We start from the raw sequence: 27,415 nt of genomic DNA, 5'->3' as shown, positions 1-27,415 counted from the left end.
TGAGACAAAGGTACTTAAATATCTAGCATTGTGACATGTATTTATAACTCCACACAGGCTCAGCATTCTCATATTCATATCAACTTTGAACACATTCCAGTCCATACCTTTTTTTTTTTTTTTTTTTCTTCTCTCCTGTATTTTTTTTTTTTTTGTACTTAGATTGGTAAACAGGTCGAAAAATATGGCCATGAATCAATGTAAAGACATTGAAAATGGTGAAAGCAAGCTTGAAGATTTGGAAAAGCCATTCTTAGTGCATAAGAAAATTGCAGAGTATGAAGATGTTAAGGCCAATGAGAGAGATGATGAAAGTGGCTCAATTGGCATGCTTTTGCTTAGTACATTTGTTGCAGTATGTGGCTCTTTTGAATTTGGAACCTGTGTAAGTATATATCAAAATGTCTTTTTCAGTATAAACCAATTTTTGGTTCAAGAAACACTTAATTAACAAGTTTCTTCTTTCTTTTTCCTTCTTCTTGGTCAGGAACACCAAAAATGAAAACACACGAACACAAAAACGAAAACAAATGCAAACGCAAAAGCAAAAAAGGGAAAGAAAAAATAAATCTTTAGCCTAAGTCAGCTTTTTTTGCAGGTGGGCTTCTCAGCACCCACTCAATCTGCTATGAGGGAAGACCTGAGTTTGACACTAGCTGAGGTTTGTCGGTTTATTTTTTTTAATTCCTTTTCGGTCAGTAGGACTAGGAGCAACGCGGGGTATCATACAAATTGGAACTAATTTTCTATCACCTTGCAGTACTCCATGTTCGGTTCCATACTAACAATTGGCGCGATGATTGGTGCTATAACAAGTGGACGAATTGCAGACTTCCTTGGTCGAAAAGGGGTGTGTGCTGTGTAGTACTTAAAATTCTTGTTAATTCAAAGCTAAGCTCAGCTGGTTTCGGATAATTAAACTTTGTTTGGTGTGTTGATGGAATCAGGCAATGAGAATGTCAGCTGGTTTCTGCATTACAGGATGGCTAGCAGTCTACTTCTCCATGGTATATACTATACGCACATTTTTTTTTTATTCTTTAGAACTTGGTAAATATAAAAAAAATTAATCACCCATTGTTATTTTTCTTTGTATCATGATACTTATATAGGGAACATTGCCACTTGATATTGGAAGATTTTTCACAGGCTATGGCATTGGCATCTTCTCTTATGTGGTAAATATTTTAACAACTTAGCATTATACGACTAACTTAACAAGGTTTGAAATTTATGTTTTCTGGCACTATCCCATGATCTAACAAACTATTGATTTAATTGAATAATAGATCCCAATATTTATAGCTGAAATAGCACCAAAGAATCTCCGGGGAGGACTCACTACAATAAATCAGGTAGGAGAGTCATATTGCTTGATTTTTATGTAATTCAGATTCAAAGGACTTGATCAATGACATTTCCTCTTTTTCGGTTCTGCAGCTCATGATTGTTTGTGGCTCATCGTTTGCATTCTTGATTGGAACAATGATAACATGGCGAACACTAGCTCTGACTGGTAAATTATAATTTTGCAGTTTATAATTCTATGATGAGATGTGGTACAAGTTTAGAAAAAAAATTGGGACACACATAAAAACTGACTAATTGCTTTGAATTGAAGGACTTGTTCCGTGCATTGTCTTGCTTGTGGGGCTGTTCTTTATTCCAGAGTCTCCCAGATGGCTGGTGAGTGAAGGAAAAATCAAGCTTTCACAATTATGGTTTTGAATGAGAGAACTGGTGAGAAATGAAACTAAAATTGAAAATTGCAGGCAAAGGTAGGCCTCGTGAAAGAATCTGAGATTGCACTAAGCAGACTTCGTGGCAAAGATGCAGATGTTTCGCGGGAATCTGCTGAAATCCAAGTATACCACTTCTCTTAACAAATCATCTATTTGAACATTCCTTGCAGCTCAAGTGTGGAAAACTTACTATTTTTGTTTCTTGACAGGTTTATATTGAGACTCTTCAAAGTCTTCCTAAAGCTAGAATACTGGATTTGTTTGACAGCAGACACATACGATCAGTGATTGTAAGGAACTTTCTCTACATGCTAAAAAAAATTATGATCATTGTTTCCAAGTGGTTGCTCAGCTCCGACAGTTTTCAACATGTTGATTATGTTTAGATTGGCGTCGGACTAATGGTGTTCCAACAATTTGGTGGGATTAATGGAATAGGTTTCTATGTAAGCGAAACCTTTGTAGCAGCTGGTAATTCCAAAACTCAAAATGCTTTATACTGCAACCCTTTGATGTTGAACTTTATCACTAACAAATATTATGTAAATGGTAGGGCTATCTTCTGGCAAAATTGGAACAGTAGCTATTGCTTTGATTCAGGTATTCTCAAATTCTTTCACTGACCTCTAAAGATGAATTAGTGAAACATTATATGCCTAAACTCACCTATATTCATTATGTATAGGTTCCAATAACTTTAATTGGAGCGATATTAATGGACAAATCTGGAAGAAGACCTCTTCTTATGGTGAGTGATTAGTAGTTGTTATTAGCACTTTCACCTTTTATTATAAAACTAATCAGCAAGGGATAAGTTTTTGAAGGCTATAATTAAAATTGTTTTGCATTTGAAGGTGTCTGCAACTGGGACATTTCTAGGCTGCTTCCTAACTGGAATTTCTTTCTTTCTCAAGGTATATCACCAAAAGTACAATTGTTTCCACAATAATGTTTCTATTGCATTAAATCTGATCTTGTTCAATTTTTTGTGAATCAGGATCAAAATTTATTTATCAGATGGGTCCCCTTTGTGGCTGTTTCTGGAGTACTGGTAATTCTACAATTCACCTTGTGAAAATTTTTATATGATCCGATCCAGAATTTTCATAGATCTTTATGTGCATCTTATTGTTGTTGTTGTTGGTTTTTTTTTTTTTTTTTTTTTTTTTCTCTCTCTCTCTCTCACTCTGTCTGAATTGGACCAGATTTATATGGCATCATTCTCTATTGGAATGGGAGCAGTACCTTGGGTGATAATGTCTGAGGTATTTGAATAATCTTTAACTTCTTAAAAAAAAAAAAAAATTGCATCGGTTCATTTCTAAGTACCATTTCACAATATATCTAACATTTTCCATGACATGGTTAAGAAGCATGTTAAACAAACATCGCATTCCATTCCTAGTTTTCGTCCTCGACCAAAATCTGAATCTTGGATAGAATTTTGCATCTTCAATCTAAGTTAATTATGACAGTAGCATTGAAGTTTTATCTTTCTCTCTCTTTCTTGGAAACCAAACGAAGAGCTGAGAAAGTTATTGAACTTCATTTCATTTCTTCCCCTGGTAGATCTTCCCTTTACATGTGAAGGGAGCAGCAGGGAGTTTGGTGGTGCTAGTAAACTGGTTGGGTGCTTGGGCAGTCTCCTACACCTTCAACTTTCTTATGAGCTGGAGTCCTACTGGTTAGTACAATTTTGAACTTTAGTACATAAAATTGAAATGATAGGTTTGGATTGTTTCACAACTGATTCCACATTTTTGGGCCTTTTTCAGGTACATTTTCAATATACTCTGGATTCTGCGCACTCTGTGTACTATTCGTGGCAAAAATAGTACCCGAAACCAAGGGAAAAACATTGGAAGAAATTCAGACATCCATCAACTCGTAGACACGGAGAGATATATGAAGTAGACATGGTTTTTTTTTTTTTTTTTACATAATCTATCCAGTATTCCATTTGAAATGAAATTCCAAGGCCATTACAAGAAGAGTTATGGAGGAACAAATTTAAGGCTTTGATGGTGTATAACAGAGAATTTCCTTGGCGTCACAAGAAAGTTGGGAATACATCTTCAATCTGAGTTTGAAATAATCATTTTGGTTATGTAACCAACTGAAACTGAGTTCTGTGTATGGAAAATATGAGAAATTGAGTGGAGTTACATTCCTATGTTCTTGCTTGGGATATGACCAAATAGCACCAGTTGTGACCAATATTTTGAGATTAATAAAACCTATTTCATTTCTAACTTCTGCAAGATTTCTGTTCCTACCTCTTTATGATGAGGTTGAGTAAATTTTACAAAATTTACAGTTCTATGTGTGGATATGTGTGCTTTTGCTTTAACTTTCAAAGAAAAAAACAAAAAAAAAAACCTCCAATTATATGGAGGAGGTTCATATACTATTTTGGATACTCCACTATCCCAAATTCAGTAAAACAAAAATGACAGCAGCAAAGAAGAAGGGAGGTAAGTTCCAATTCCATGATTGAGTTCGATTTTTCATTGCAAGCATGCTCAAAAATTCATTAAACACTTAAAAAAGAGATAGAGTCTGTTCTTATTCTTTGCTGACAAGAGTCCTTATTGAAATCTACTCATTTGGATCCAAAAAATAAATAAATAATCGATGGATTGTCGTGTCATTACTCTTCATTGAATGATTGCCATAGCCACATCGGATTCCAGTCATTTATGAAGAACATCCAACAGCATATCTTTGCCCTTTATCAAATATCAATATTTAATAATGAGACATTAGTCTCATCATCCTTTTATATATTCTTTATCATTAGTCCACCTAAGAGCCAGCAAAGCACCAATATATAGAAGTGAAAAAGGGTTCATTTGTTAATCCAATGGTATTATTTAAATAGGACCACATGTTTATTGTTTTTGACCATTTCTAAATTTCACCTTCAACATATTTCTGTACATACAGACCATATATCCATATGATAGCATGGGCTGATTAGATCACACGTCAGGTACAGCTTCATTTCACATGTATTCCAATATCAATCTTTATAGAATATCTTAATACCCAATCATTAATATGAGACAAAGGTACTTAAATATCTAGCATTGTCACGTGTATTTATATATATATCTCCACACAGACTCAGCATTCTCATATTCATACCAGCTTTGAACACTTTCTAGTCCATCCCTTTTTCTTTTCTTTTTTCTTTTTTCTCTTCTGTATATATATACATATTTTCACTTAGATTGGTAAACAGGTCGATAAATATGGCCATGAATCAATGTAAAGACATTGAAAATGGTGAAAGCAAGTTTGAAGATTTGGAAAAGCCATTCATAGTGCATAAGAAAATTGCAGAGTATGAAGATGTTGAGGCCAATGAGAGAGATCATGAAAGTGGCTCAATTGGCATGCTTTTGCTTAGTACATTTGTCGCAGTCTGTGGCTCTTTTGAATTTGGAACCTGTGTAAGTATATATCAAAATGTCTTTTTTCAGTATAAACCAATTTTTGGTTCAAGAAACACTTAATTAACAAGTTTCTTCTTCTTCTTTTTTTTTTTTTTTTTTTTTTTTTTGATCAGGAACACCAAAAATGAAAACACACGAACACAAAAACGAAAACAAATGCAAAAGCAAAAGCAAAAAAGAGAAAAGAAAAAAAAAATCTTTAGCCTAAGTTAGCTTTTTTTGCAGGTGGGCTTCTCAGCACCCACTCAATCTGCTATAAGGGAAGACCTGAGTTTGACACTAGCTGAGGTTTGTCGGTTTATTTTTTTTAATTCCTTTTCGGTCAGTAGGACTAGGAGCAACGCGGGGTATCATACAAATTGGAACTAATTTTCTATCACCTTGCAGTACTCCATGTTCGGTTCCATACTAACAATTGGCGCGATGATTGGTGCTATAACAAGTGGACGAATTGCAGACTTCCTTGGTCGAAAAGGCGTGTGTGCTGTGTAGTACTTAAAATTCTTGTTAATTCAAAGCTAAGCTCAGCTGGCTTCGGATAATTAAACTTTGTTTGGTGTGTTGATGGAATCAGGCAATGAGAATGTCAGCTGGTTTCTGCATTACAGGATGGCTAGCAGTCTACTTCTCCATGGTATATACTATACGCACATTTTTTTTTTATTCTTTAGAACTTGGTAAATATAAAAAAAATTAATCACCCATTGTTATTTTTCTTTGTATCATGATACTTATATAGGGAACATTGCCACTTGATATTGGAAGATTTTTCACAGGCTATGGCATTGGCATCTTCTCTTATGTGGTAAATATTTTAACAACTTAGCATTATACGACTAACTTAACAAGGTTTGAAATTTATGTTTTCTGGCACTATCCCATGATCTAACAAACTATTGATTTAATTGAATAATAGATCCCAATATTTATAGCTGAAATAGCACCAAAGAATCTCCGGGGAGGACTCACTACAATAAATCAGGTAGGAGAGTCATATTGCTTGATTTTTATGTAGTTCAGATTCAAAGGACTTGATCAATGACATTTCCTCCTCTTTGGTTCTGCAGCTCATGATTGTTTGTGGCTCATCGGTTGCATTCTTGATTGGAACAATGATAACGTGGCGAACACTAGCTCTGACTGGTAAATTATAATTCTGCAGTTTATAATTCTATGATGAGATGTGGTACAAGTTTAGAAAAAAAATTGGGACACACATAAAAACTGACTAATTGCTTTGAATTGAAGGACTTGTTCCGTGCATTGTTTTGCTTGTGGGGCTGTTCTTTATTCCAGAGTCTCCCAGATGGCTGGTGAGTGAAGAAAAAATCAAGCTTTCACAATTATGGTTTCAGTGAGAAAACTGGTGAGAAATGAAACTAAAATTGAAAATTGCAGGCAAAGGTAGGTCTTGTGAAAGAATCTGAGATTGCACTACACAGGCTGCGTGGTAAAGATGCAGACGTTTCTCGTGAATCTGCTGAAATCCAAGTATACCATTTTTCTTAACAAATCATCTATTTGAAAATTCCTTAAAGCAGAAGTGTGGAAAACTTACTATTTCTGTTTCTTGACAGGCTTATATTGAGACTCTTCAAAGCCTTCCTAAATCTAGAATACTGGATTTGTTTAACAGCAAGTACATACGATCCATGATCGTAAGCAACTTTCTCAACATGTTAAAAAAAAAATCTGATCGTTAGTTTCAATTGGTTGCTCAGCTCTTACAGTTTTGGACTTGTTGATTGTGTTTAGATTGGCGTCGGACTAATGGTGTTCCAACAATTTGGAGGGATTAATGGAATAGGTTTCTATGTAAGCGAAACCTTTGTTGCAGCTGGTAAATCCAAAACACAGATGCTTATACTGTGAGCCTTTGATGTTGGACTTTATAACTAACAAATATTATGTAAATGGTAGGGCTATCTTCTGGCAAAATTTGAACAGTAGCTTATGCTTTGATTCAGGTATTCTCAAATTCTTTCACTGACCTCTGAAGATCAATTAGTGAAACATTATATGCCTAAACTCATCTCTATTCATTATGTATAGGTTCCAATAACTCTAGTTGGAGCAATATTAATGGACAAATCTGGAAGAAGACCTCTCCTTATGGTGAGTGACTAGTAGTTGTTTTTAGCACTTTCACCTTTTATTATAAAACTAATCTTTTGAAGGCTATAATTAAAATGGTTTTGCATTTGAAGGTGTCTGCAACTGGGACATTTCTAGGCTGCTTCCTTACTGGAATTTCTTTCTTTCTCAAGGTATATCGCCAAAAGTACAATTGTTTCCACAGTAATGCTTCTATTGCATTAAATCTGATCTTGTTCAATTTTTTGTGATTCAGGATCAAAATTTATTTATCGGATGGGTCCCCTTTTTGGCTGTTTCTGGAGTGCTGGTAATTTTACAATTCACCTTGTGAAAATTTTTATATGATCCAGAATTTTCAAAAATCTTTATGTGCATCTTATTGTTTGTTTGTTTGTTTTTTTTTTTTTTTTTCTGTGACTTGGACCAGATTTATATAGCATCATTCTCTATTGGAATGGGAGCAGTACCTTGGGTGATAATGTCTGAGGTATTTGAATAACCTTTAAATTCCTTAAAAAAAAAAAAATTCATCGGTTCATTTCTAATTACTTCTCTGTACCATTTCACAATGGATCTAACATTTTCCATGACATGGTTAAGAAGCATGTTAAACAAACATTGCATTCCATTTCTAGTTTTCATCCTGTACCGAAATCTGAATACTTGATAGAATTTTGCATCTTCAATCTAAGTCAATTATGACAGTAGCATTGAAGTTTTATCTTTCTTTCTCTTTCGTTTCTTGGAAACCAAACGAAGAGCTGAGAAAGTTATTGAACTTCATTTCATTTCTTCCCCTGGTAGATCTTCCCTTTACATGTGAAGGGAGCTGCAGGGAGTTTGTTGGTGCTAGTAAACTGGTTGGGTGCTTGGGGAGTCTCCTACACCTTCAACTTTCTTATGAGCTGGAGTTCTACTGGTCAGTACAATTTTGAACTTTAGTACATATAATTGAAATGATAGGTTTGGATTGTTTCACAACTGATTCCACATTTTTGGTCCTTTTTCAGGTACATTTTCAATATACTCTGGATTTTGCGCGCTTTGTGTACTATTCGTGGCAAAAATAGTACCCGAAACTAAGGGAAAAACATTGGAAGAAATTCAAACGTCCATCAACTCGTAGACACGGAGAGATATATGAAGTTGACTCGTTCTATCAAAGAAAGAATTAATTTTTTTTACATAATCTATCCAGTATTCCATTTGAAATGAAAATCTAAGGCCAGTACAAGAAGAGTTATGGTGGAACAAATATAACAGAGAATTTCCTTGGCTTCACAAGACAGTTGGGAATAAATCTTCAATCTGAGTTTGAAATAATCATTTTGGTTATGTAACCAACTGAAACTGAGTTATCAGAAATTGAGTGGAGTTACACTCCTATGTTCTTGCTATTAACAAAGCCTATTTCATTTCTAACTTCTCCAAGATTTCTGTTCCTACCTCTTTATGATATGGTTGACTAGATTTTAACCATTTGTTTAGGAATTGTATTTCTACTTTTGAGTGCTAGTTTTAATTTTAATTTATACTCAATATCTTCTTTTGGTTACAACGCGTTTGGTACATGAAGTAACCCTTCTTTTACACCAAATTTACAGTTGTAGGTGTGGGTATGTGTGTGTTTGCTTGAACTTCTGAAAAAAAAAAAAAAAAAACCCTCCAATTACACTAAGGAGGTTTGTATACTGGATACTCTACCATTCCAAATTCACTAAAACAGAAATGACCGCAGCAAAGAAGAAGGGAGGTGAGTTCCAACTTCCAATCCATGATTGAGTTCGATTTTTCATTGCAAGCATGCTCAAAAATTCATTAAAGTTAAACCTTTTTAAATTTCAAATGTATAAGCAATTAATTCTTGAATTTGACCAAAGTCACCATAAAAGTTGGGGGATCACTGGAATTTCTATGACTGCTTGACATTCCTGGAAAGAAAATCATATAATTGTTGATGAATGACTGATGTGGCAACTATTGAGTTGAGCTAAACACTTAAAAAAGAGAGAGAGTCTGTTCTTCTTCTTTGCTGACAAGAGTCTTGTTGAAATCTATTAATTTGAATCAAAAAAAAAAAAAATAATCGATGGATTGTCGTGTCATTACTCTTCATTGAATGATTGCCATAGCCACATCGGATTCCTGTCATTTATGAAGAACATCCAACAGAATATCTTTGCCCCTACTCAAATATTAATTATTTAATAATGAGACATTAGTCTCATCATCCTTTTATATATTCTTTATCATAAGTCCGCCTAAAAGCCAGCAAAGCACCAATATATAAAAGTAAAAAAGGGTTCATTTGTTAATCCAAGGGGTATTATTTAAATATGATCACATATTTATTGTTTGGACCATTTTCTAAATTTCCATATGATAGCATGGGCTGATAAGTTCACACGTCAGATACAGCTTCATTTCACATGTATTCCAATATCAAATTTTATAGTTCTCAGCTTTCTAGAATATCTTATTAACCCAATCATTAATATGAGACAAAGGCATTTAAATATCTAGCATTGTCACATGTATACATATAATTCAAGACAAACTCAGTATTTTCATGTTCATATCAACTTTGAACACTTTTTAGTCCATCCCTCTTTCTTTCTCTTCTGTACTACTTAGAGTTTATATAGATAAATATGAGGATGGATCAATGTAAAGACATTGAAAATGGTGAGAGTAAGCTTGAAGATTTGGAAAAGCCATTCATAGAGCATAAGAAAATTGCAGAGTATGAAGATGTTGAGGCCAATGAGAGAGATGAAAGTGGCTCAATTGGCATGGTTTTGTTTAGTACATTTGTTGCAGTCTGTGGCTCTTTTGAATTTGGAACCTGTGTAAGTATGGATCAAGATGCCATTTTTTTTTTATTTTTAGTATAAACAAATTTTTGGTTCAAGAAACAATTTTAATTAACAGGTTTCTTCTTCTTTTTTTTCTTTTTCTTTTTCCTTCTTCTTGGTCAGGAGCACCATACACAAAACACAAAAGCAAAAACAAAAACAAAGGCAAAAAGAAAGAAAAAAAAATCTTTAGCTTAAGTTAATTTTTTTGCAGGTGGGCTTCTCAGCACCCACCCAATCTGCTATAAGGGAAGACCTGAATTTGTCACTAGCTGAGGTTTGTCTGTTTTTTCAATTTCTTTTCCTCCATTAGGAGCAACACTATATCATACAAATTGGAACTAATTTTCTATCACTTTGCAGTACTCCATGTTTGGTTCCATACTAACAATTGGCGCGATGATTGGTGCTATAACAAGTGGGCGAATTGCAGACTTCCTTGGTCGAAAAGGGGTACTGTGTAATGCGTAAAATTCTTGTAAATTCATAGCTAAGCTCAGCTGATTTCGGATAGTTGAACTTTCCTTGGTGTGTTGATGGAAGCAGGCAATGAGAATGTCGGCTGGTTCCTGCATCATAGGATGGCTTGCAGTCTAATTCTCCATGGTATATACTACCATGCACATTTTTTTTTCCTTTAAAACTTGGTAAAAATTTAAAATTTTAATCACCAGGTTATTTTTCTTTGTAACATGATTCTTATATAGGGAACATTCTCACTTGACATGGGAAGATTTTTCACAGGCTATGGCATTGGCATGTTCTCTTGTGTGGTAAATATTTAACAACTGAACTGTTTATAAACAACTTAACAAGGCTTGAAATTTATGTTTTCTGGCACTATCAATGATCTAACAAAATAATGATTTAATTGTATGAACAGATCCCAATATTTATAGCTGAAATAGCAACAAAGAATCTCCGGGGAGGACTCACAACAATAAATCAGGTAGGAGAGTCATATTGCTTGATTTTAATGTAATTTAGATTCAAAGGATTTGATCATTGACATCTCCTTTCTGATCTGCAGCTCATGATTGTTAGTGACTCATTGGTCGCATTCTTGATTGGAACAATGATAACGTGGTGAACACTAGCTTTGACTGGTAAATTGTAATATTGCAGTTTATAATTCTTGGTGACATTTAACACCCAAAAAAGGACTTGTAGAAACTGACTAATTGCTTTGAATTGAAGGACTTGTTCCGTGCATTGTCTTGCTTGTGGGGCTGTTCTTTATTCCAGAGTCTCCCAGATGGCGGGTGAGTGAAGGAAAAATTAACCTTTCACAATTATGGTTTTGAATGAGAAAACTGGTGAGAAATGAAACTAAAATTGAAAATTGCAGGCAAAGGTAGGCCTAGTCAAAAGAATCTGAGATTGCACTAAGCAGACTTCGTGGCAAAGATGCAGATGTTTTGCGTGAATCTGCTGAAATCCAAGTATACCACTTCTCTAAACAAATCATCTATTTGAACATTCCTTGCAGCTCAAGTGTGGAACTTACTATTTTTGTTTCTTGACAGGCTTATATTGAGACTCTTCAAAGTCTTCCTAAAGCTAGAATACTGGATTTGTTCGACAGCAGATACATACGATCAGTGATTGTAAGGAACTTTCTCTACATGCTAAAAAAAATTATGATCATTGTTTCCAAGTGGTTGCTCAGCTCCGACAGTTTCCAACATGTTGATTGTGTTTAGATTGGCGTTGGACTAATGGTGTTCCAACAATTTGGTGGGATTAATGGAATAGGTTTCTATGTAAGCGAAACCTTTGTAGCAGCTGGTAATTCCAAAACTCAAAATGCTTTATACTGCAACCCTTTGATGTCGAACAGTAGCACTAATAAATACTGTAATATTTAAATGGTAGGACTATCTTCTGGCGAAATTGGAACAATAGCTTATGCTTTAATTCAGGTATTCTCAAATTTTTTCACTGACTTCTAAAGATCAATTGGTCAAATATTATGCCTAAACTCATCATATTCATTGTATGTAGGGTCCAGTAACTTTAATTGGAGTAATATTAATGGACAAATCTGGAAGAAGACCTCTTCTTATGGTGAGTGATTAGTAGTTGTTATTAGCAATTTCACTTTCTATTAGTATAAAATCAATCAGCAAGAGATAAGCTTTTGAAGGCTAATTAAAATGGTTTTGCAATTGAAGGTGTCTGCAACTGGGACATTTTTGGGCTGCTTCCTTACTGGAATTTCTTTCTTTCTCAAGGTACGTCACCAAAAAGTACAATTGTGTCCACAATAATGTTAAAGTTCTGTTCCTATTTCATTAAAATTTGATCTTGTTCCATGTTTTTTTTTGGTGAATCAGGATCAAAATCTATTGCTTGGATGGGTCCCATTGTTGGCTATTTCTGGAGTAATGGTAATTCCTTTACAATTCACCTTGTGAAAATATTTATATGATCCAGATTTTTCATAAATCTTTTTGTGTATCTAATTGATATATATATAATATATTTTTTTTTTTTTTGAGTTGGACCAGATTTATATAGCATCATTCTCTATTGGAATGGGATCAGTTCGTTGGGTGATAATGTCTGAGGTATTTGAATAACCTATAAATTCCTCATTTCCAAGTACTTCTTTGTACCATTTGACTATGTATCCAACATTTTCCATGGCTTGATTAAGAAACATGCTAAACAAACACCGCATTCCATTCCCAGCTTTCGACCACAGCCAAAATCTGAATCTTGGATAGAATTTTGCATCTTCCATCTAAGTCAAATATAGCATATGTTAATGCTTGTAAAACTGACAATAGCATTGAACTTTTCTCTTTCTTTCTCTTTATTTTCTTGGAAACCAAACAAAGAGGTGAGAAAGTTACTGAATTTCAATAAATTTATTCCCTTGGCAGATCTTCCCTTTACATGTGAAGGGAGCAGCAGGGAGTTTGGTGGTGCTGGTAGCTGGTATGCTGGTTGGGTGCTTGGGCAGTTTCCTACACCTTCAACTTTCTTATGAGCTGGAGTTGTAGTGGTTAGGACAATTTTGAACCTCATTACATACAATTGAAATGATAGGTTTGGAAACTTTGGATTGTTTCACAACTGATTCCACATGATTTGGGCTTTTTATTTTTTATTTTTTATTTTTTATTTTTTATTTTTCTCAGGTACATTTTCAGTGTACTCTGGCTTTTGCTTGCTCTGTGTAGTATTCGTGGCAAACATAGTACCTGAAACCAAGGGAAAAACATTGGAAGAAATTCAGGCATCCATCAACTGGTAGAAACGAAGAGAGCTATGACGTAGACCCGGATTATATCTTGAAAGACAATTAAAATTTATGATTTGATTTTACATAATGTATCCACTATTCAATTAGCAAAGAAGATCCAAGGCCATTTACAAGAAGATTTATCGTGGAACATGTTTAAGGCTTTGATTTTCCATCCGATTTTCCAAGAGAATTTTCCATAGAAAATATCTGAACCAGATTTTCTGATGCAATCATGTGAGCTTGAACCAATCTTGTTAGTTATGTAACCAACTGAAACTGATTTCTCTTTAGGAAATACAAGAAATGGAGTGGTGTGTCACATATCTATTGACACCATGCCTATGTTCTTGCTTGGGATATGACCAAAAAGCATCAGTTCAGTTGTTATGACCAATATTTTGAGATTAATAAAACATATTTCATTGCTAACTTCTGCAAGATTTCTAAATTATGAAAAAAATTCATACTACTTTGATGAAATATTCTCCATTAAATTTGCATAGTTTTCCCTTTAGTTTTGAAATTAATTATTTAAATAAAAATCTTAAGTAGAAAATTTGAATTAATTTAAGTAATTTCTTATTTTTTTTTCATGAATATATTGCATAAAAAAGAAGATATTTTTTATTTATGTAATTTATTAATATTGCATAAAAAAGAAGATATTTTTTATTTACATAATTTATTAAATTTTCATGAATATTGTTTGATAAAGAAGGTATTTTTTACACTAATTTTTCTTAAGGTGAGTATAATAAGTTTTATTATAATAAGTTAATCATTTTAGAAAATGGTAGCTACTAATCTATTTATTATTTTTCATTTTTATGATAAATTGATACTAATTATAAAATTAAGGTAAATGGTATAATTAATTTTTGAATAAGAGAAAATATAATAAAAAAATTTTCATAAGAAAGGGTAAAATAATATTTTGTGATAGGTTTGTCCTTTATTGCAACAAATTAATAGTTTAGGGGGCCAATCTTTAATTTATGGGGATTATTTGCAATATGGCAATAGTTCATGAATTTTTTTTTGCACTTTACCCTATTTATATGCATTTACTTGAATTTTCGGGAAAGAAAAAAAAATACCTCCAATTATTTTTTAATTGCCAAGAACCCTCACACACACCATACTAGTAGACACACTTTCGAAAAATATCAAACACCTCTGAGTAAAAATCACAAGACATTCAAGATTTATGTTGAAATGACTCAAAAATCTATATTAATTGAGTCTAAACATATAATAGATTACACATGTTATAATCGTGACTCTACTATTCCTATTAATTGGATTTAAATAAGTAACAGATTACACATGTCATACCTATGATTATGATACACGAGTTAACCCCTCAATCGTAATACTACGATTAAATAAATGAATGAATCAATTCGGGAATTAGGGGTTTGTGTCAAAATTTGTCAACCTCCAATTTCACTGTTCCCAAATTCACTAAAACAAATAAAGAAAAAATGCGCGTGATCCGCACGCCGTACCTTCCATTTACGAACTCTTTTATTCAAAACAAACAATTGCGCGTGATCCACACCATCTACCCTTCATTTATTTATCAACGAACAATTTTGTCGCTCAGCTTGATGTCTTCGGCAAGTATGAAGAAGATGAAACATGTAAAATATAGGTGCTGACTAGCTTCCCGAGAAAACTATCTAAAATTTTCGTGCATCTACTTTCTCGAGAAAACGAGTTCGTTAATTTTCTTTTCCTTTTACCTCCGAGGAAATTCAATTTTTCTGTCGCACTGCAAGGGCTTAAAAATTGTCACTCGCGACAGAGGTGAAATGTTGATTACTCTCCAATCTTGAATTACTTCAATTCGCTCCAAGTTTTGTTCTTTGCGTTTTTCTTTTAATTCATTGGTGTGATAATTTTAACAATTGTGTATAATTTCTAAACTTTGATGAGTAATCGGTTAGATTATGTATATCTATACATGTGTATGTGTATGTGTATGTGTATGTGTATGTGTATGTGCTGATGATGTACTTGCGTGTGCGCGTGTATATGTCTCTGCTTGTTTAGGGGGTAATCTATTTTGCAATCTCAACTCATTTTGTACCTAACTCTTTGTCAAGATTGTGACTTTTGACTTTGTGAGTCTAATTGTTAACGCCGTTTCTATTCATTACTGGTTCAGTTGAAGTCGAGACATGCTGTTTGCTGGATGAATGGCTTTGAAAACTCAATTGATTAGCATATGCTTGCTAGGGTTGTTAATTTAAGTGTTTATATAGTCAGGGATGTTGCAAAGATTAGTTTCTGCGGTGGCTAGGTTAGGGAAAAATACAAACACTTTCGATAATGAGAGTGCCTCCCAAGGATCAAGTTCGAATCAAGAGACAAAGGAGCCATCAAATTATCTTGATCACGAAATTGCTCAACTCACAAAGCTTAGCTCAGTACCCCATGAACGTTTGAGTAGGGTGCGAACCAGCGAGTTGAGATCACTTGTTTCCCCAGTGAAAATGTTGGCCGGTCGGGAAGGTAACTATTCGGGGAGGGGCAGATTTTCATCTGCAGATAGTTGTCACCTTCTAAGCCGATATTTGCCCGTCAATGGTCCTTCAAGGGTTGATCAGATGAATAGCTGTGCTTATGTTTCGCAGTTTTCTGCTGATGGTTCTCTTTTTGTAGCAGGATTTCAGGTAGCTATTGATTGAAGTGAAATAAAAGTTTTAGATAATCTTTTGTTTATGGAACTTTTGTTCACTTGGATTAATTGATTTAATTGAAATGTTTGCAATTTTAATTTTATTTTGTGGTTTGTCATGGTCTCATAAGCAGGAAAGTCGTATTAAGGTATATAACGTGGATAATGGATGGAAAGTTCAGAAAGATATTCAAGCCAAAAGCTTGCGATGGACTATTACTGATACATCACTTTCTCCAGACCAGCGTTTTCTTGTAAGTTTGTGCAGTTAAACAAGCATGCACATAGGTATTCCATCATGATGTGAATATTGAATCAATTATCATAATTTCTATTGCAATATGTCTGAAGTTTGTGTGTAATTGGATTGATAGCTGCCTTCTGTTGTTTTTATCCAAATTGGTGATCACACTTGTTTTATGACTTCAAACCTGCTTCAATTGATAACAAATTATATGTGCCCTGTAGTGAAAACTGTGTCCTGTAATTCATTGATACTCAATATATGATTGTAAAGAGAAAATGTGGCTTGTATAAATTATGTAAAAAATAAGGCTGCAGCATCTAAAGGTGCTGTTTCAGCCATTTGGTTTTGAAATTAAACATGAAATGAAAATAGCAGGAATTCAATCAAACAACATTAAAGAAAAGATCATCATATTAAGTCAAAGACTATCATATCGATACCAAAAAATGATTTTAAGATTTGAGTATGAGTTAGTTGAACACCTCCACTTAAACATCCAGCATACTTCATCATCATTTATATATTCTGGTTCTAATTAAGTGCTCAATATTTAAAAAATCTTGTGGTCCCTCATATAGTTTTGAAACGTGGGAGAGGAGAGGACGAGGGAGATGGAGAGATGGAGCTGGGAGGAATGAGGTTTAAAATTCATCTATAGTTGTACTTATCCAAAAAAAAAAAAAAAAAATCATCTATAGTTGTATTAGATTTATTAGAAAAGCATTTGATTTACATGACTTCTGTTACTGTTAGTATGATTCTTTTATCTTCACTTCATGCTAATTAATGAAAAACTTCGTAGTTAACCCCATGCATCATTTAGCCCATTTCTCATCATGAACTCTTGGTTGTTGATATTTATTTAATGCTTCTATGCAGACACTCTGGCTCACAAACACGAACAAGTGAATATGTCATCTTTTCTCCTCCTCCTCCTCCTCCTTTGTCTTCATTGCATTTTTGGCATGTGCTTTTGCTTAGTTTACTACTGTCACTTGGTTGTTTGATCAATAATATTTTGAACGTTATTAACTTAATTTTATGATGCTTCTGTATGTAGAAGAGACACAAACAATACATATTCTTATTGTTCTTCTCCTACCTCCTCTTAATCTTTTTTCTTCTCACTGTATCTTTAGCGTGTGATTTTCGTCTACTTTGTTTACTATTACTTGATTGTTTGATGATTTACTATTGAGATCATTATTCAACCTAATGTTTGGTCGTTATTGTTAAATTCTAAATGTAACGATTGCAGGTTTATGCCAGTATGACACCTGTTGCCTATATTGTTGATGTTGGATCTGCTGCAACAGAATCTCTTGCAAACATTACGGTATGCATTGCAAGTTTTGTTGACATTAATTTTTGTGGGAGAAACAACATAAACGATAGATATGGCATGCCAAAGTGAGTAACTTATGCTTCTTATATGCTTAATTATACCAGGTTTGTTGTTATTTATTATACCGACGTTCCCTTAGTGGACCATATGCCTGATTCTTGTTATCTTTGGAAGTAGCTGATGATTATTGATTTTAACTAAGAAAACAATGTTGGCAAATTGTAATTTAAAATGAATAAATCCGATGTAGTGGTTATGGTAGAGTCTAGTGTGCACAGATTTTGATTGTGTACATGGTGCACATTTAATTTGTGCTTGTTGCAGGATAGTACCATTTGGTAGATCACTAGATCTCACTTGGGAGATCTGTTAAAAAAATAAACCAGTTGATTGGACGATACTTACTGTACTATATTTGTCCTTCTGCCGATCAATTGTCATGCACTCTTTTAGAGTCCACTTTGGACGGACCAGCTAAAGAGTAGAGTTTCTACAGTAGCATATGCCCAAGCACTTTTTTTTCCCTAAATGGCAGAAACACTTTTTTCTACTATGAAGAACATTATAAAGTTAGGGTGACGTAACTTTACATCTTTAGTATCTTTTCCTTAATAAATATCAAACACACAATATTAATATTATGGAAAAGTTTTATCGAGTGTGCTGGACTTTGATATGAGAGGTCCATAATTGGAATGGACACTTAGAGCACTGGGAGCCCTCAGATATGGCAGTTAGGTTCCTGAGCAGGTTTACTTGATGCAAGGACTCCCTGGAGAGACTCATTGGATGCTAGGACTGACCAAATTCACATCTGGACCATGACTAAAACCCATGTTGGACCATCCTTTTCATTTTACTGTGGACTTATCTTTTTTGAGAGAGAGAGGGATCATAAGCTACTTTTATTTCTCACAACTGCACCCCATAAATCTTGCATTTATTTCAATATAATACATTGTTTCTCACTGGAATTCCTATTACGCAGGAAATTCACGACGGTCTGGTTTTTTCTGATTATGATGATGGCAACTACTCTTTTGGGATCTTTTCTGTAAAATTTTCAACTGATGGGCAAGAGCTTGTAGCTGCTTGTAGTGATAATTCAATATATGTTTATGATCTTGAAGCAAATAAGCCTACCCTTCGTATTCGAGCACACTCGGTATTATGTTTTGTTTTCTTATTATACATTTCTAATTAGTGTTTCGTGCCCAAAGTTATGAATAGGAAGCCTTATGGATTTTGAAAATTATCTTGGTTCATGAAAGCTGGTATATCTTCCTCTAGAATTAAGTTGACTATATCTGGATTATATTTACCTTCCCTTGATAAAAGTTAATGGTTGGGATTCAGACTTTGTTCAGTTAAAGTTTTATTGCTCAATGCGTGTTTTTATGTAGAATTGAACCATATTGATATGACTTCGTCTCTTAAAATATTTGAAATAGATCGACCTTCCCACCAAGCTTCCTGGAGAAGAAAGGAAGAGAGAGGGGGGTGGGGGATGGTTGGTGTGGGTTCACCTACTCCAAAGTCGGTGCTCTGCAGATTAATAATTTGCTTATTCAATTTTTACTCCAAATTCCCCAATTTTTATTTTTATTTTTTTATTTTTACATTCTGTTGCAACTCGTGAGTTGATACAAGCTCTTTGATCTATCTTGTTCTTCTTTAACCCTGCTGTAAACTTTCCGGTCCTTACCTATAGAAATGTACTGCTGCATTCTATATTTCTGAATATATTTGATACATAACTGTGCATGTTTCAGTCTCTTTGATGGAAATCATTTTAATATGTTGGTTACTTTATTGTTATTCTAGCATTTCCCTTTTGTGGTGGCTTCCCCTTTGACAGTTACACAGATGTTAGGATATGCTAAAATTTCATTTATGATTTTTATGGCAGTCTGATGTTAACACTGTATGCTTTGCTGATGAAAGTGGCAATCTCATATATTCGGGGAGTGATGATAACCTTTGTAAGGTAAATACAATCCTTCGCCTTGGTTGAGTTCAGGTCATGTAGATATGAAATTCAGGTGACTTTGGGCATGTTTGGTTCAATTTTCTGAATATAGTTTTCAAGTCTGAATTCTGAAAGGAGTGTTATCTGAAATTGGGTTCCTTTTAACTGTCTCCAGAGAAGCATTTTCAAAGGACTCAATCAAACAGGCCTTTTTTTTTTTTCATGTAATGATTTTATTTCACGCCACCAGGTCAGTAAGTCACTCAATACAACCTCATAAGCATGAGCTGTGTAGACGAGCAGGTTTCTTAGGATCCAAGTGTGGTCCATGGCAAAGTTTCATTCAACCAGTTTACAGACTCCTAGATTCTTGAGTGACGAAAAACTCTTGGGTATTACTACAAGTGTAGTCCAAATGTGGTGTGTGAGGGCGGGCCTTGGCGCAACGGTAATGTTGTTCCATTGTGACTTGGAGGTCACGGGTTCGAAACGGGAAACAACCTCTATGCATGTGGACAACTGGACAATAAGGCTGCATACATTTTCCCTCCCCAGACCGCAATGGTGGGAGACTCATGCACTGGGCTAGCCTTTTAGTCCAAATGTGCTGTGTCATCCAAATAGTTCTCAGATATCTAACATTTGGGAAGGACAAAACTCTAGTTTAGGAGTGATATATCAATCTGCAGTGCAAAATTTATTCTGATTCCACGATTTGTCATGCATCTGCTGAATTCTAGGTACATAGATCATTCTTTTGGTGTAATCAACCTAAGACGGTCCTTACAACAATAAATAAAATAATAATAAATAAAATCCTAAGATGGTTAATAAATTCTTTTGAAAAGGAATCTCGTTAAAATTTCCTATGAAAACTTTTGGGACTTTGGGGAAGTCTTGACATTGGGTCTTTAACATGTGGTTTGAAAGTTATTCTGTACCTTACCTACAGTTTATTTTGTCAGGGAAATTCAGGAAATGGAAATGTTTGGTCTGGTTTGACATTAACATTGCTGTAGTTTTGCAATATTTGCCTATATGACGAGGGTTTGTTTGCTAATTCTAATCTGTTATCCTTCAGGTGTGGGACAGGCGTTGCTTTGCTGCAAAAGGACAAGCTGCTGGTGCCCTGGTGGGACATCTAGAGGGCATTACATTCATCGACAGTCGTGGAGATGGCCGTTATTTTATCTCAAATGGAAAAGATCAAGCTATCAAACTTTGGGATATTCGAAAAATGTCCTCTAATGTCACTTGGCACGTCTACTTCCATTGCCTTTTATATATTTATTTTTCCTTCATATTATACTATTCTCTCTCTCTCTCTCTCTCTCTCTCTCTTTTTTTTTTTTTTTTTGTTCCTTTCAAAATTGATTTCTAGACTAGTGTTTGAACTGGTGGTTGGTCAGTGAACGTGGATTTTTGAGGGGTGGGTGTGCAAAACCATTGAGAAAGCTTTGCGGCAAAGGCAGGGTAAGGTTATGGTTGAAGGTTTCTAAGCCGGGAATATCCACCGAAATTGGTGAGAAATTGGAATGAGGGGATATATGTGTATCTGGAAGTAAGGGTGGGAGAACCACAGAAACGGTAATGGGAGGAGGATCGAGTGGCATACCTGCTGTAATCTGAAAAATGGGCAAAGCCAAGGAAGTGTGGTTTGTACTAATATAGTCTAGCCTCTATTCTTGTTTAGATCCCCTGTTTCACTCCGATAGTGTCATGGATTGTGTCAATGAGGAAATGAATGCATATGGAATCTCCATGAATAGGATCAAATCTTATTTGATGATATTTACATGAGGTTCCTCTTTCCTATTCTTAAGCAAGTCCCTGAGAGGGCCAAACTTGTTTCTTGACTCGCTGGTGCAAGTTATGTGAACCCTTGGCAGTTGGCATTCAGGTTGGGGAAGAAATTTTTGTAATCTTACCTACCCTGATAAACCTAAAAAAAAAAAAAAGGGGTTTGGACAGACAATTTTTGCAGTTATTCTGAACTTGGACATAGCAACTTGATATGGTGTGTCTGTCAAAATATTGTCTTATAAATTTCTATGCTGATTGGATTTTCTTTGATGCAGCAGTCCAACACCTAGAAATAAAGAATGGGACTACAGATGGATGGATTACCCATATCATGCAAAAGATTTGAGACATCCACAAGATCAATCATTGGCTACCTATCGAGGCCATGAAGTCTTGCGCACCCTCATACGCTGTTACTTTTCCCCAGCACATAGGTAATTTATGAATGGAAGATACAGTAACTTTTAGTAGTAGTGTAGGTGGGACCGGCATTAAATAATGGCCTTCTTTTATCTTCTAGTAGTAGTGTATTATATTTTACTTAAAAAGTTGTTTTGCTTGCAAATTCTTGAAGTGATTGGTGTTGCTTCAATCAACCTTTAGCTTATGACTAGTGCACCTAGTTTAGATAACGGAGGCTGGTCAAGCAATTGACTCAGTTCACAACCTTTACAATGAATTAGTGTGGTATGCTTGAACGAAAAGTTGAGCTTAAAACCTGACAATTTGGAGTTACTTTGTCAAACCAGGTGTTATTGAAACTGATTAATTTTCAATAAATAAATTATTTTCTAATAGTTTTCAGTTGAAAATTGTTTTGATCTAGTTGGCCTATTCTGCTGGTTCAACTGGATGGAACCACCCCTCTCTTGTTGTCAAAGTTTGGTTGCACATTGGTTGCTCAATAATATTTCTTAGATATTCTTTTGATTTTTCAGTGGTTTTACTGAATTATCAAAAAGATTAACCAAGTGCTAAAAACAATTCAAATTAAAGTATTTAATTTCGTATCCTGTTTTGTTTGCAGCACTGGTCAAAGTTACATCTACACTGGATCTAGTGATTCTTCTGTATATATATATGATCTGGTACGTATTCAAGATTTTCACTGCACCCAGTTATTTTTTTTTCTTTTTTGTTGGAGTTGCTTTGAGACATCTTGTTATAGGCTATACCTAACATTAGGGTGGGGAACTGCAAAAATCATATCCTTTCTGCATATCCTTTTCATATGTATGGGACAAGCGATGTGTGGTCCGTGTGGGTATCACACATTTTATCTTTCCATCTAGTGAGGAAAGATCCACTTATCCTAATCATATAATTGCATACATATATATATATTATAGAGAGATTGCTATACATTATTGGTGAATCGTGATGAAATAGGTTGTAGGATATTAAGAGCTTATTAAGAGCTAATGCCAAGTAATAATTATCCTTAATCAAGAAAAAGAAAAAGAAAAAGCAGGACACCTGAAAAGAGAGAGGGATGAAGAAGAAAGCTATGATTACTGAATTTAAGTAATGGGAAAGGAATCAAGGAAATGAGGTGGATAAGTTTTGTAATCATACAGTAGAAGTAGGGTAGTGCCGCAAACCCATCTGCTTGTGGTTAATTAATCTGCCTAGTTAAAAAAAATAAAAAATAAATAAATAAATTAATAAATTAGAGTAAAAAGAGCACGATTTTGTAGAAGAAATGATTTTGGTGTACCGGAGACTGGACAAAGTGTACCGGTTGAACTAGCTGGTCCAGTCCGGTTTTTATAACATGTCAATGGACATACCATGATTTCAACAAGGTTTATGGAAATAAGCAAATGCCAATTCAGCCAGATTTTTATTGTTCGTTTTTTTTTTCTTCTTTCTTTTGAGGCTTCAGTTAGATTTGAAAATTTAAAATTTTGGTGGTTTGTCTGGCCTTTGGTTTTCAGTGAATGCAAAGATTGGCGATAGATGCTGTTACGTTATCATTTTGCCCTTCTTGTTACATTGTGTTTAGTGGATGCCTTGATGATCTTTGTAGGTGACCGGAGAACAAGTTGCAAGACTCAACTACCATGATGATACTGTAAGAGATTGCAGTTGGCATCCTTATTACCCCATGATCGTCAGCTCTGCCTGGGATGGTGTTATCGCGAAATGGGAATTTCCCGGTAATGCTGAAACACCAATTCCCGCAAAGCGAATTAGAAGGCGGAGAAGACAATTCTGGTGAATGGATCATCTTCTCACATCCGAATTATTTCTGGTATTTTGATTAATATATTGCACTCACATCATGTTTCTTATATCTTTCAGAGACGATATCTAAATTGTACTTAATATTTTGTAGTTATTGCCATTTTCCTTTTCGAAGTGAAAATATTGCTGTAAATTATCTGCAATAAAATTTTCTGGACGTGGAGGTTTCATATGGCTCGTCTTAGTATTCACTTCCATTATCCATCCCATTGTGAGTGTTGACTTTCTTTGCATGTGTTGAGATTTTCCCCAATGTGGTTGGCATCAACAATACTTGCTCAAAAATATTGAGTTCAATCACATGAAAATACTAGTCCGAATAGGCTATTTACCGGTGTGCTCTTTGATGGAACTACCCTTTATTATACCCAAAATACCCTTTTTCACAAAAATGATATAATTCAGAAAATTTTGTGCAATTATTATTATTTTGTTTTGAAAGGTAACTAGGTAAGTGTAAAGTTTAAATATATATATATTTTGCAGTGTGTAAAGTTTATATTGAAGCGGTAAAATGTACAAACCCATTACGGTCAAAAATCTGCAGAGCCCATGCTCAGACAAACCCGTAAAGGGATAGCCCAAGTATAGAGACAACCCAAGTTAAAAAGGCCCAAGGAAACCCAAACTTCCCAATATCAGTTGTAGCAACTATCCCGGTGTGCTTTGGTGGTGGTCGGGACAGTGTCAATCAGGTGGCATCGGTGGTCGTCGGATGAAGGAACCGGGAGTTCCCATTTCACATCAATGTCTCTTGCATTGATTGTTTATTATTTTTTAAAAAAAGAATTATATTAATTTTTTAATTAACTCGTAATATGTTTTAAATTACATTAAATTCTGTTCTTTTGAATTTTGACACCCGTCGTAACTAGGTCATGTGTGTATGTACGTTTTTAAATGTCCAATACCACCACCACACTCTGTATTCGTGCAACGGATAGGTTGGGCCTCCACAAGCACGATGGGCATATGTGGATTGAAATATGAATCAAACTTGTCTCTTAACAGTGGGTGATATCGGGACCCGCAATGTATATTTGCATTTAAAATTGAATTATTTAAGGATAAGAAAGTACAAACCTCTATTTTTCTTTAATATGTTTGCTTAGACCCTTTTGACTATATTCTGAATCTCTGATTGGTGCATTTAGCCCATTATTTACTTGTCTTAGGCACTAAATTGGAGAATGTGTAATCAAATTGATTGGACTTGATATGTTTGCTTTCCCGTCATCTTTGTCTTCAATTTAGTTACGATTTTGCTATATATATATATTTGGTGGACCCTATTCATATAAAAAAAATAAAGCATGGATGATGACTACAATTTTCATAAAAATAAGTTTAGATGATTTCAAGAAATAGTGACTGGTCAATATAATAAGATTTCGGTTAATATTTAGTTGGTGTTGGGTTGCTTTCTGAGTGTTTGGTAGTTGGTGTTGGGTTGCTTTCTGAGTGTTTGGTTGCAAGGATTAGCTTGTCCAAATCACCTTATAATGGAGAAAAAAAATTGAGGTTTGACTAAGATTAAGCATTTGTGTTAGTGGTAGAAAGTAAAGCACCTTTTGGTTCCCAACCAGACACACAACATTTTGCTTTCTAAAATCTTCTAATCCCTTTGGCTTTACCTTTATCTCCTTTTTTAACTTTCTGTTTATCTAATGTGTTTAATCTTCTTTCAACCTTCATTCTCCACCATCACACACACACACAAACACAAATGAAGTGGGCCCTAATCTCCATTTATAAAGCCTATAAACAAATCAATGGTGGGGGAATAAGATCTTTAACATGCTGTGGACACCCAACACTAGTTTCTTACAATGTAAATTAATTCTCTAATATGATTCTCTTCCTTAAAGGGCTATTAGCAAAAGCCAGATTTGAATAGTTTGAAAGTCAACAAAACATGCAGTTATCTTCTGAGTGTTATTATTAGATTAAAATTGTCACTTCTAATTGAACAACACGTGAATTCACCAAAATCAATTGCGTGAATAAGCAAATGGTTAGAGTCAACTATTCATCAATTTGACAAAGTTGTGGCTTCATTCCCCATTTTCTAGTAGTAGACTTTGTGTACAACTTGAATATTCAAATTTAAGGCTTTCCCATTTATGAGTGGGTACATTGCATGCTTGACTCATATGCATTGTATCCACACACGCATATATACACACATACATAGATATAAACACACGCATATATACACACATACATAGATATAAAGAAATTAATTCTACAATGGTCCTCAAGTTATGACAAAATTGCAACTCGATGTTAGCCATTATTAGTCAAAGAACTGTTTTATATACTTTGAATGAATTCTATGAGGTGGCATCTTAATTGTAGTTCACCGACATTTAAAATTAATTTTTTTTGTGGCATCTTAATTGTAGTTCACCGACATTTAAAATTAATTTTTAATTTTTTTTAAAAAATTAATCGACTAACTCACTAGATTTCAGTCAAATAGATTAGCATTTTTTGAGGTGGCATCGTAATTGTGATTCACCGACATTTAAAATTAAAAAAATATTTTTAAATGAATTGACCGACTTGTTAAAATCTCATTAAAATTATTTAGAATAGTGATACTTACATCGAATACTTGTAAGTGATACTCATATAGAATACTTGCAGCGAATTGTGAATAATTTTAAGTGTCGCTTATGGAAAGTATTAATTTTTAAGGGGATACATGAGACATGCATTGTCTGCCTGACAAATTACTAATTTGTTCTTTTAAGTTTTGAATATTCAAATTTGAATATTTAAACTATATAGAAATATATAAAATATATTGTTTGAAAAAGAAGAGTGAACTATTATTTTAGGATAGACAAAAAAAAAATATGATACTTATTTTGGGACAGAGGGAATTATTGACTATTTATACCAAATACAACTAAAGAGAGGACTTCATTCATTATTTGTTACATAATTGACCAATTAAAAAAGTAGGTCTAATAATTTACTATAACTATTCGGTGCAAGAACTATTTTCTAACTATTTATTAGTCCAATAAATTAGCAACTTTATATGGACACAAATACTTGGATATAAGTAGTACATTAAAGAACAAGAGTCGGTGACATTCCATTTCTTTAAATACATGAAGCAAGAAATAGCGTGTCTCAATTGCCGTCTCATTTACTATTTATTTAAATAATAAATAATTTTAGTGAGTCCGTCAAATAATTTAAAAAGATTTTTTTTTATGGACACAAAATATAAGTACATTAAAGACCAGAGTTGTTGGACATTCCATTTTTTTAAATACACGAAGCGAAGAAATAGTGTGTCTCAATCTCTGTCTCATTTACCAACATAATCTTCCTAAGCTCTATTTTTATTGTATTTTTCCTAATCATTATTTGGAAATGAGTGATTTGAATCCATAAATTAAATAAAGTATCTGTGCAAATCACAAAACTGTAATACCAATTTAGTACAGTATGCTTTTTGGTGGGAATGAATTGTCCACGTGGGTATGACACGAGCAGTCAAAAGCACACAGTGAATAGGGGTGGTCCACACAAAGGTGAGATGGAATCGGAATCATACATCAAATCAAATAAAATAACGAGAAATAATGAATAAGCGTTGCATGTGGAGTATTGGCATCCAATGGGAAATTTCAAAGGATTGCCGACAAACACAATGTCGCTTTCCTCGTATCATTGTTCAAAAGGACCAAAACAACCTT

The 27,415-nt window shown here is 34.2% G+C and overlaps 2 protein-coding genes and 2 pseudogenes across 6 annotated transcripts; all 4 read left to right on the top strand.

Annotated features, from left to right (window-relative positions):
• Positions 1–11: 11 nt before the first annotated feature.
• LOC132275219 (sugar transporter ERD6-like 16) lies at positions 12–3,994 on the top strand. 2 transcript variants are annotated; one of them, XM_059776649.1, is made up of 18 exons: positions 12–385; positions 599–661; positions 761–850; positions 948–1,007; positions 1,113–1,178; positions 1,290–1,355; positions 1,441–1,516; positions 1,622–1,686; positions 1,773–1,865; positions 1,952–2,032; positions 2,129–2,213; positions 2,296–2,342; positions 2,428–2,490; positions 2,597–2,656; positions 2,740–2,793; positions 2,948–3,007; positions 3,312–3,426; positions 3,518–3,994. In XM_059776649.1, the coding sequence occupies exons 1-18, from the start codon at positions 185–187 to the stop codon at positions 3,631–3,633; spliced, it is 1,461 nt and encodes a 486-aa protein (XP_059632632.1). In that variant the 5' UTR covers positions 12–184; the 3' UTR covers positions 3,634–3,994. The 2 variants fall into 2 exon arrangements, with proteins under 2 accessions (XP_059632632.1, XP_059632633.1); XM_059776650.1 differs by having other exon boundaries at positions 252–385; positions 488–661.
• Positions 3,995–4,719: 725 nt separating this feature from the next.
• On the top strand, positions 4,720–8,728 carry LOC132275220 (sugar transporter ERD6-like 16; annotated as a pseudogene).
• A 1,226-nt stretch (positions 8,729–9,954) lies between these two features.
• Positions 9,955–12,751, top strand: LOC132273154 (sugar transporter ERD6-like 16; annotated as a pseudogene).
• Positions 12,752–15,004: 2,253 nt separating this feature from the next.
• LOC132275218 (LEC14B homolog) lies at positions 15,005–23,871 on the top strand. 4 transcript variants are annotated; one of them, XM_059776646.1, is made up of 10 exons: positions 15,005–15,214; positions 15,673–16,083; positions 16,220–16,342; positions 17,594–17,671; positions 18,669–18,845; positions 19,590–19,667; positions 20,731–20,906; positions 21,728–21,886; positions 22,480–22,540; positions 23,482–23,871. In XM_059776646.1, exons 2-10 carry the CDS (start codon positions 15,679–15,681, stop codon positions 23,671–23,673), a joined length of 1,449 nt encoding a protein of 482 aa, XP_059632629.1. In that variant the 5' UTR covers positions 15,005–15,214; positions 15,673–15,678; the 3' UTR covers positions 23,674–23,871. The 4 variants fall into 4 exon arrangements, with proteins under 4 accessions (XP_059632629.1, XP_059632630.1, XP_059632631.1 ...); XM_059776647.1 differs by having other exon boundaries at positions 15,576–16,083; positions 16,223–16,342; XM_059776648.1 differs by having other exon boundaries at positions 15,576–16,083; positions 21,731–21,886.
• The last annotated feature ends 3,544 nt before the right edge of the window (positions 23,872–27,415 follow it).

Source organism: Cornus florida, unplaced genomic scaffold (genome assembly GCF_030987335.1).
Source record: "Cornus florida cultivar Cherokee Brave unplaced genomic scaffold, ASM3098733v1 CherokeeBrave_3.0.0_Hap2_Chr09, whole genome shotgun sequence".
NCBI lineage: Eukaryota > Viridiplantae > Streptophyta > Magnoliopsida > Cornales > Cornaceae > Cornus > Cornus florida.
This window is presented reverse-complemented; position numbering and strand designations above follow the sequence as displayed.

What these genes read in the sequence shown, in the direction of transcription:
- LOC132275219 (XM_059776649.1), top strand. Translation starts at nt 185, where the DNA reads ATGGCCATGAATCAATGTAAAGACATTGAAAATGGTGAAAGCAAGCTT. An exon ending in ACTTCCTTGGTCGAAAAGGG is followed by an intron (nt 851 to 947) that starts GTGTGTGCTGTG and finishes TGATGGAATCAG; the next exon opens with GCAATGAGAATGTCAGCTGG. An exon ending in TATGAGCTGGAGTCCTACTG is followed by an intron (nt 3,427 to 3,517) that starts GTTAGTACAATT and finishes GGCCTTTTTCAG; the next exon opens with GTACATTTTCAATATACTCT.
- LOC132275218 (XM_059776646.1), top strand. Translation starts at nt 15,679, where the DNA reads ATGTTGCAAAGATTAGTTTCTGCGGTGGCTAGGTTAGGGAAAAATACA. An exon ending in AATCTCTTGCAAACATTACG is followed by an intron (nt 17,672 to 18,668) that starts GTATGCATTGCA and finishes CCTATTACGCAG; the next exon opens with GAAATTCACGACGGTCTGGT. An exon ending in TACTTTTCCCCAGCACATAG is followed by an intron (nt 21,887 to 22,479) that starts GTAATTTATGAA and finishes TTTTGTTTGCAG; the next exon opens with CACTGGTCAAAGTTACATCT.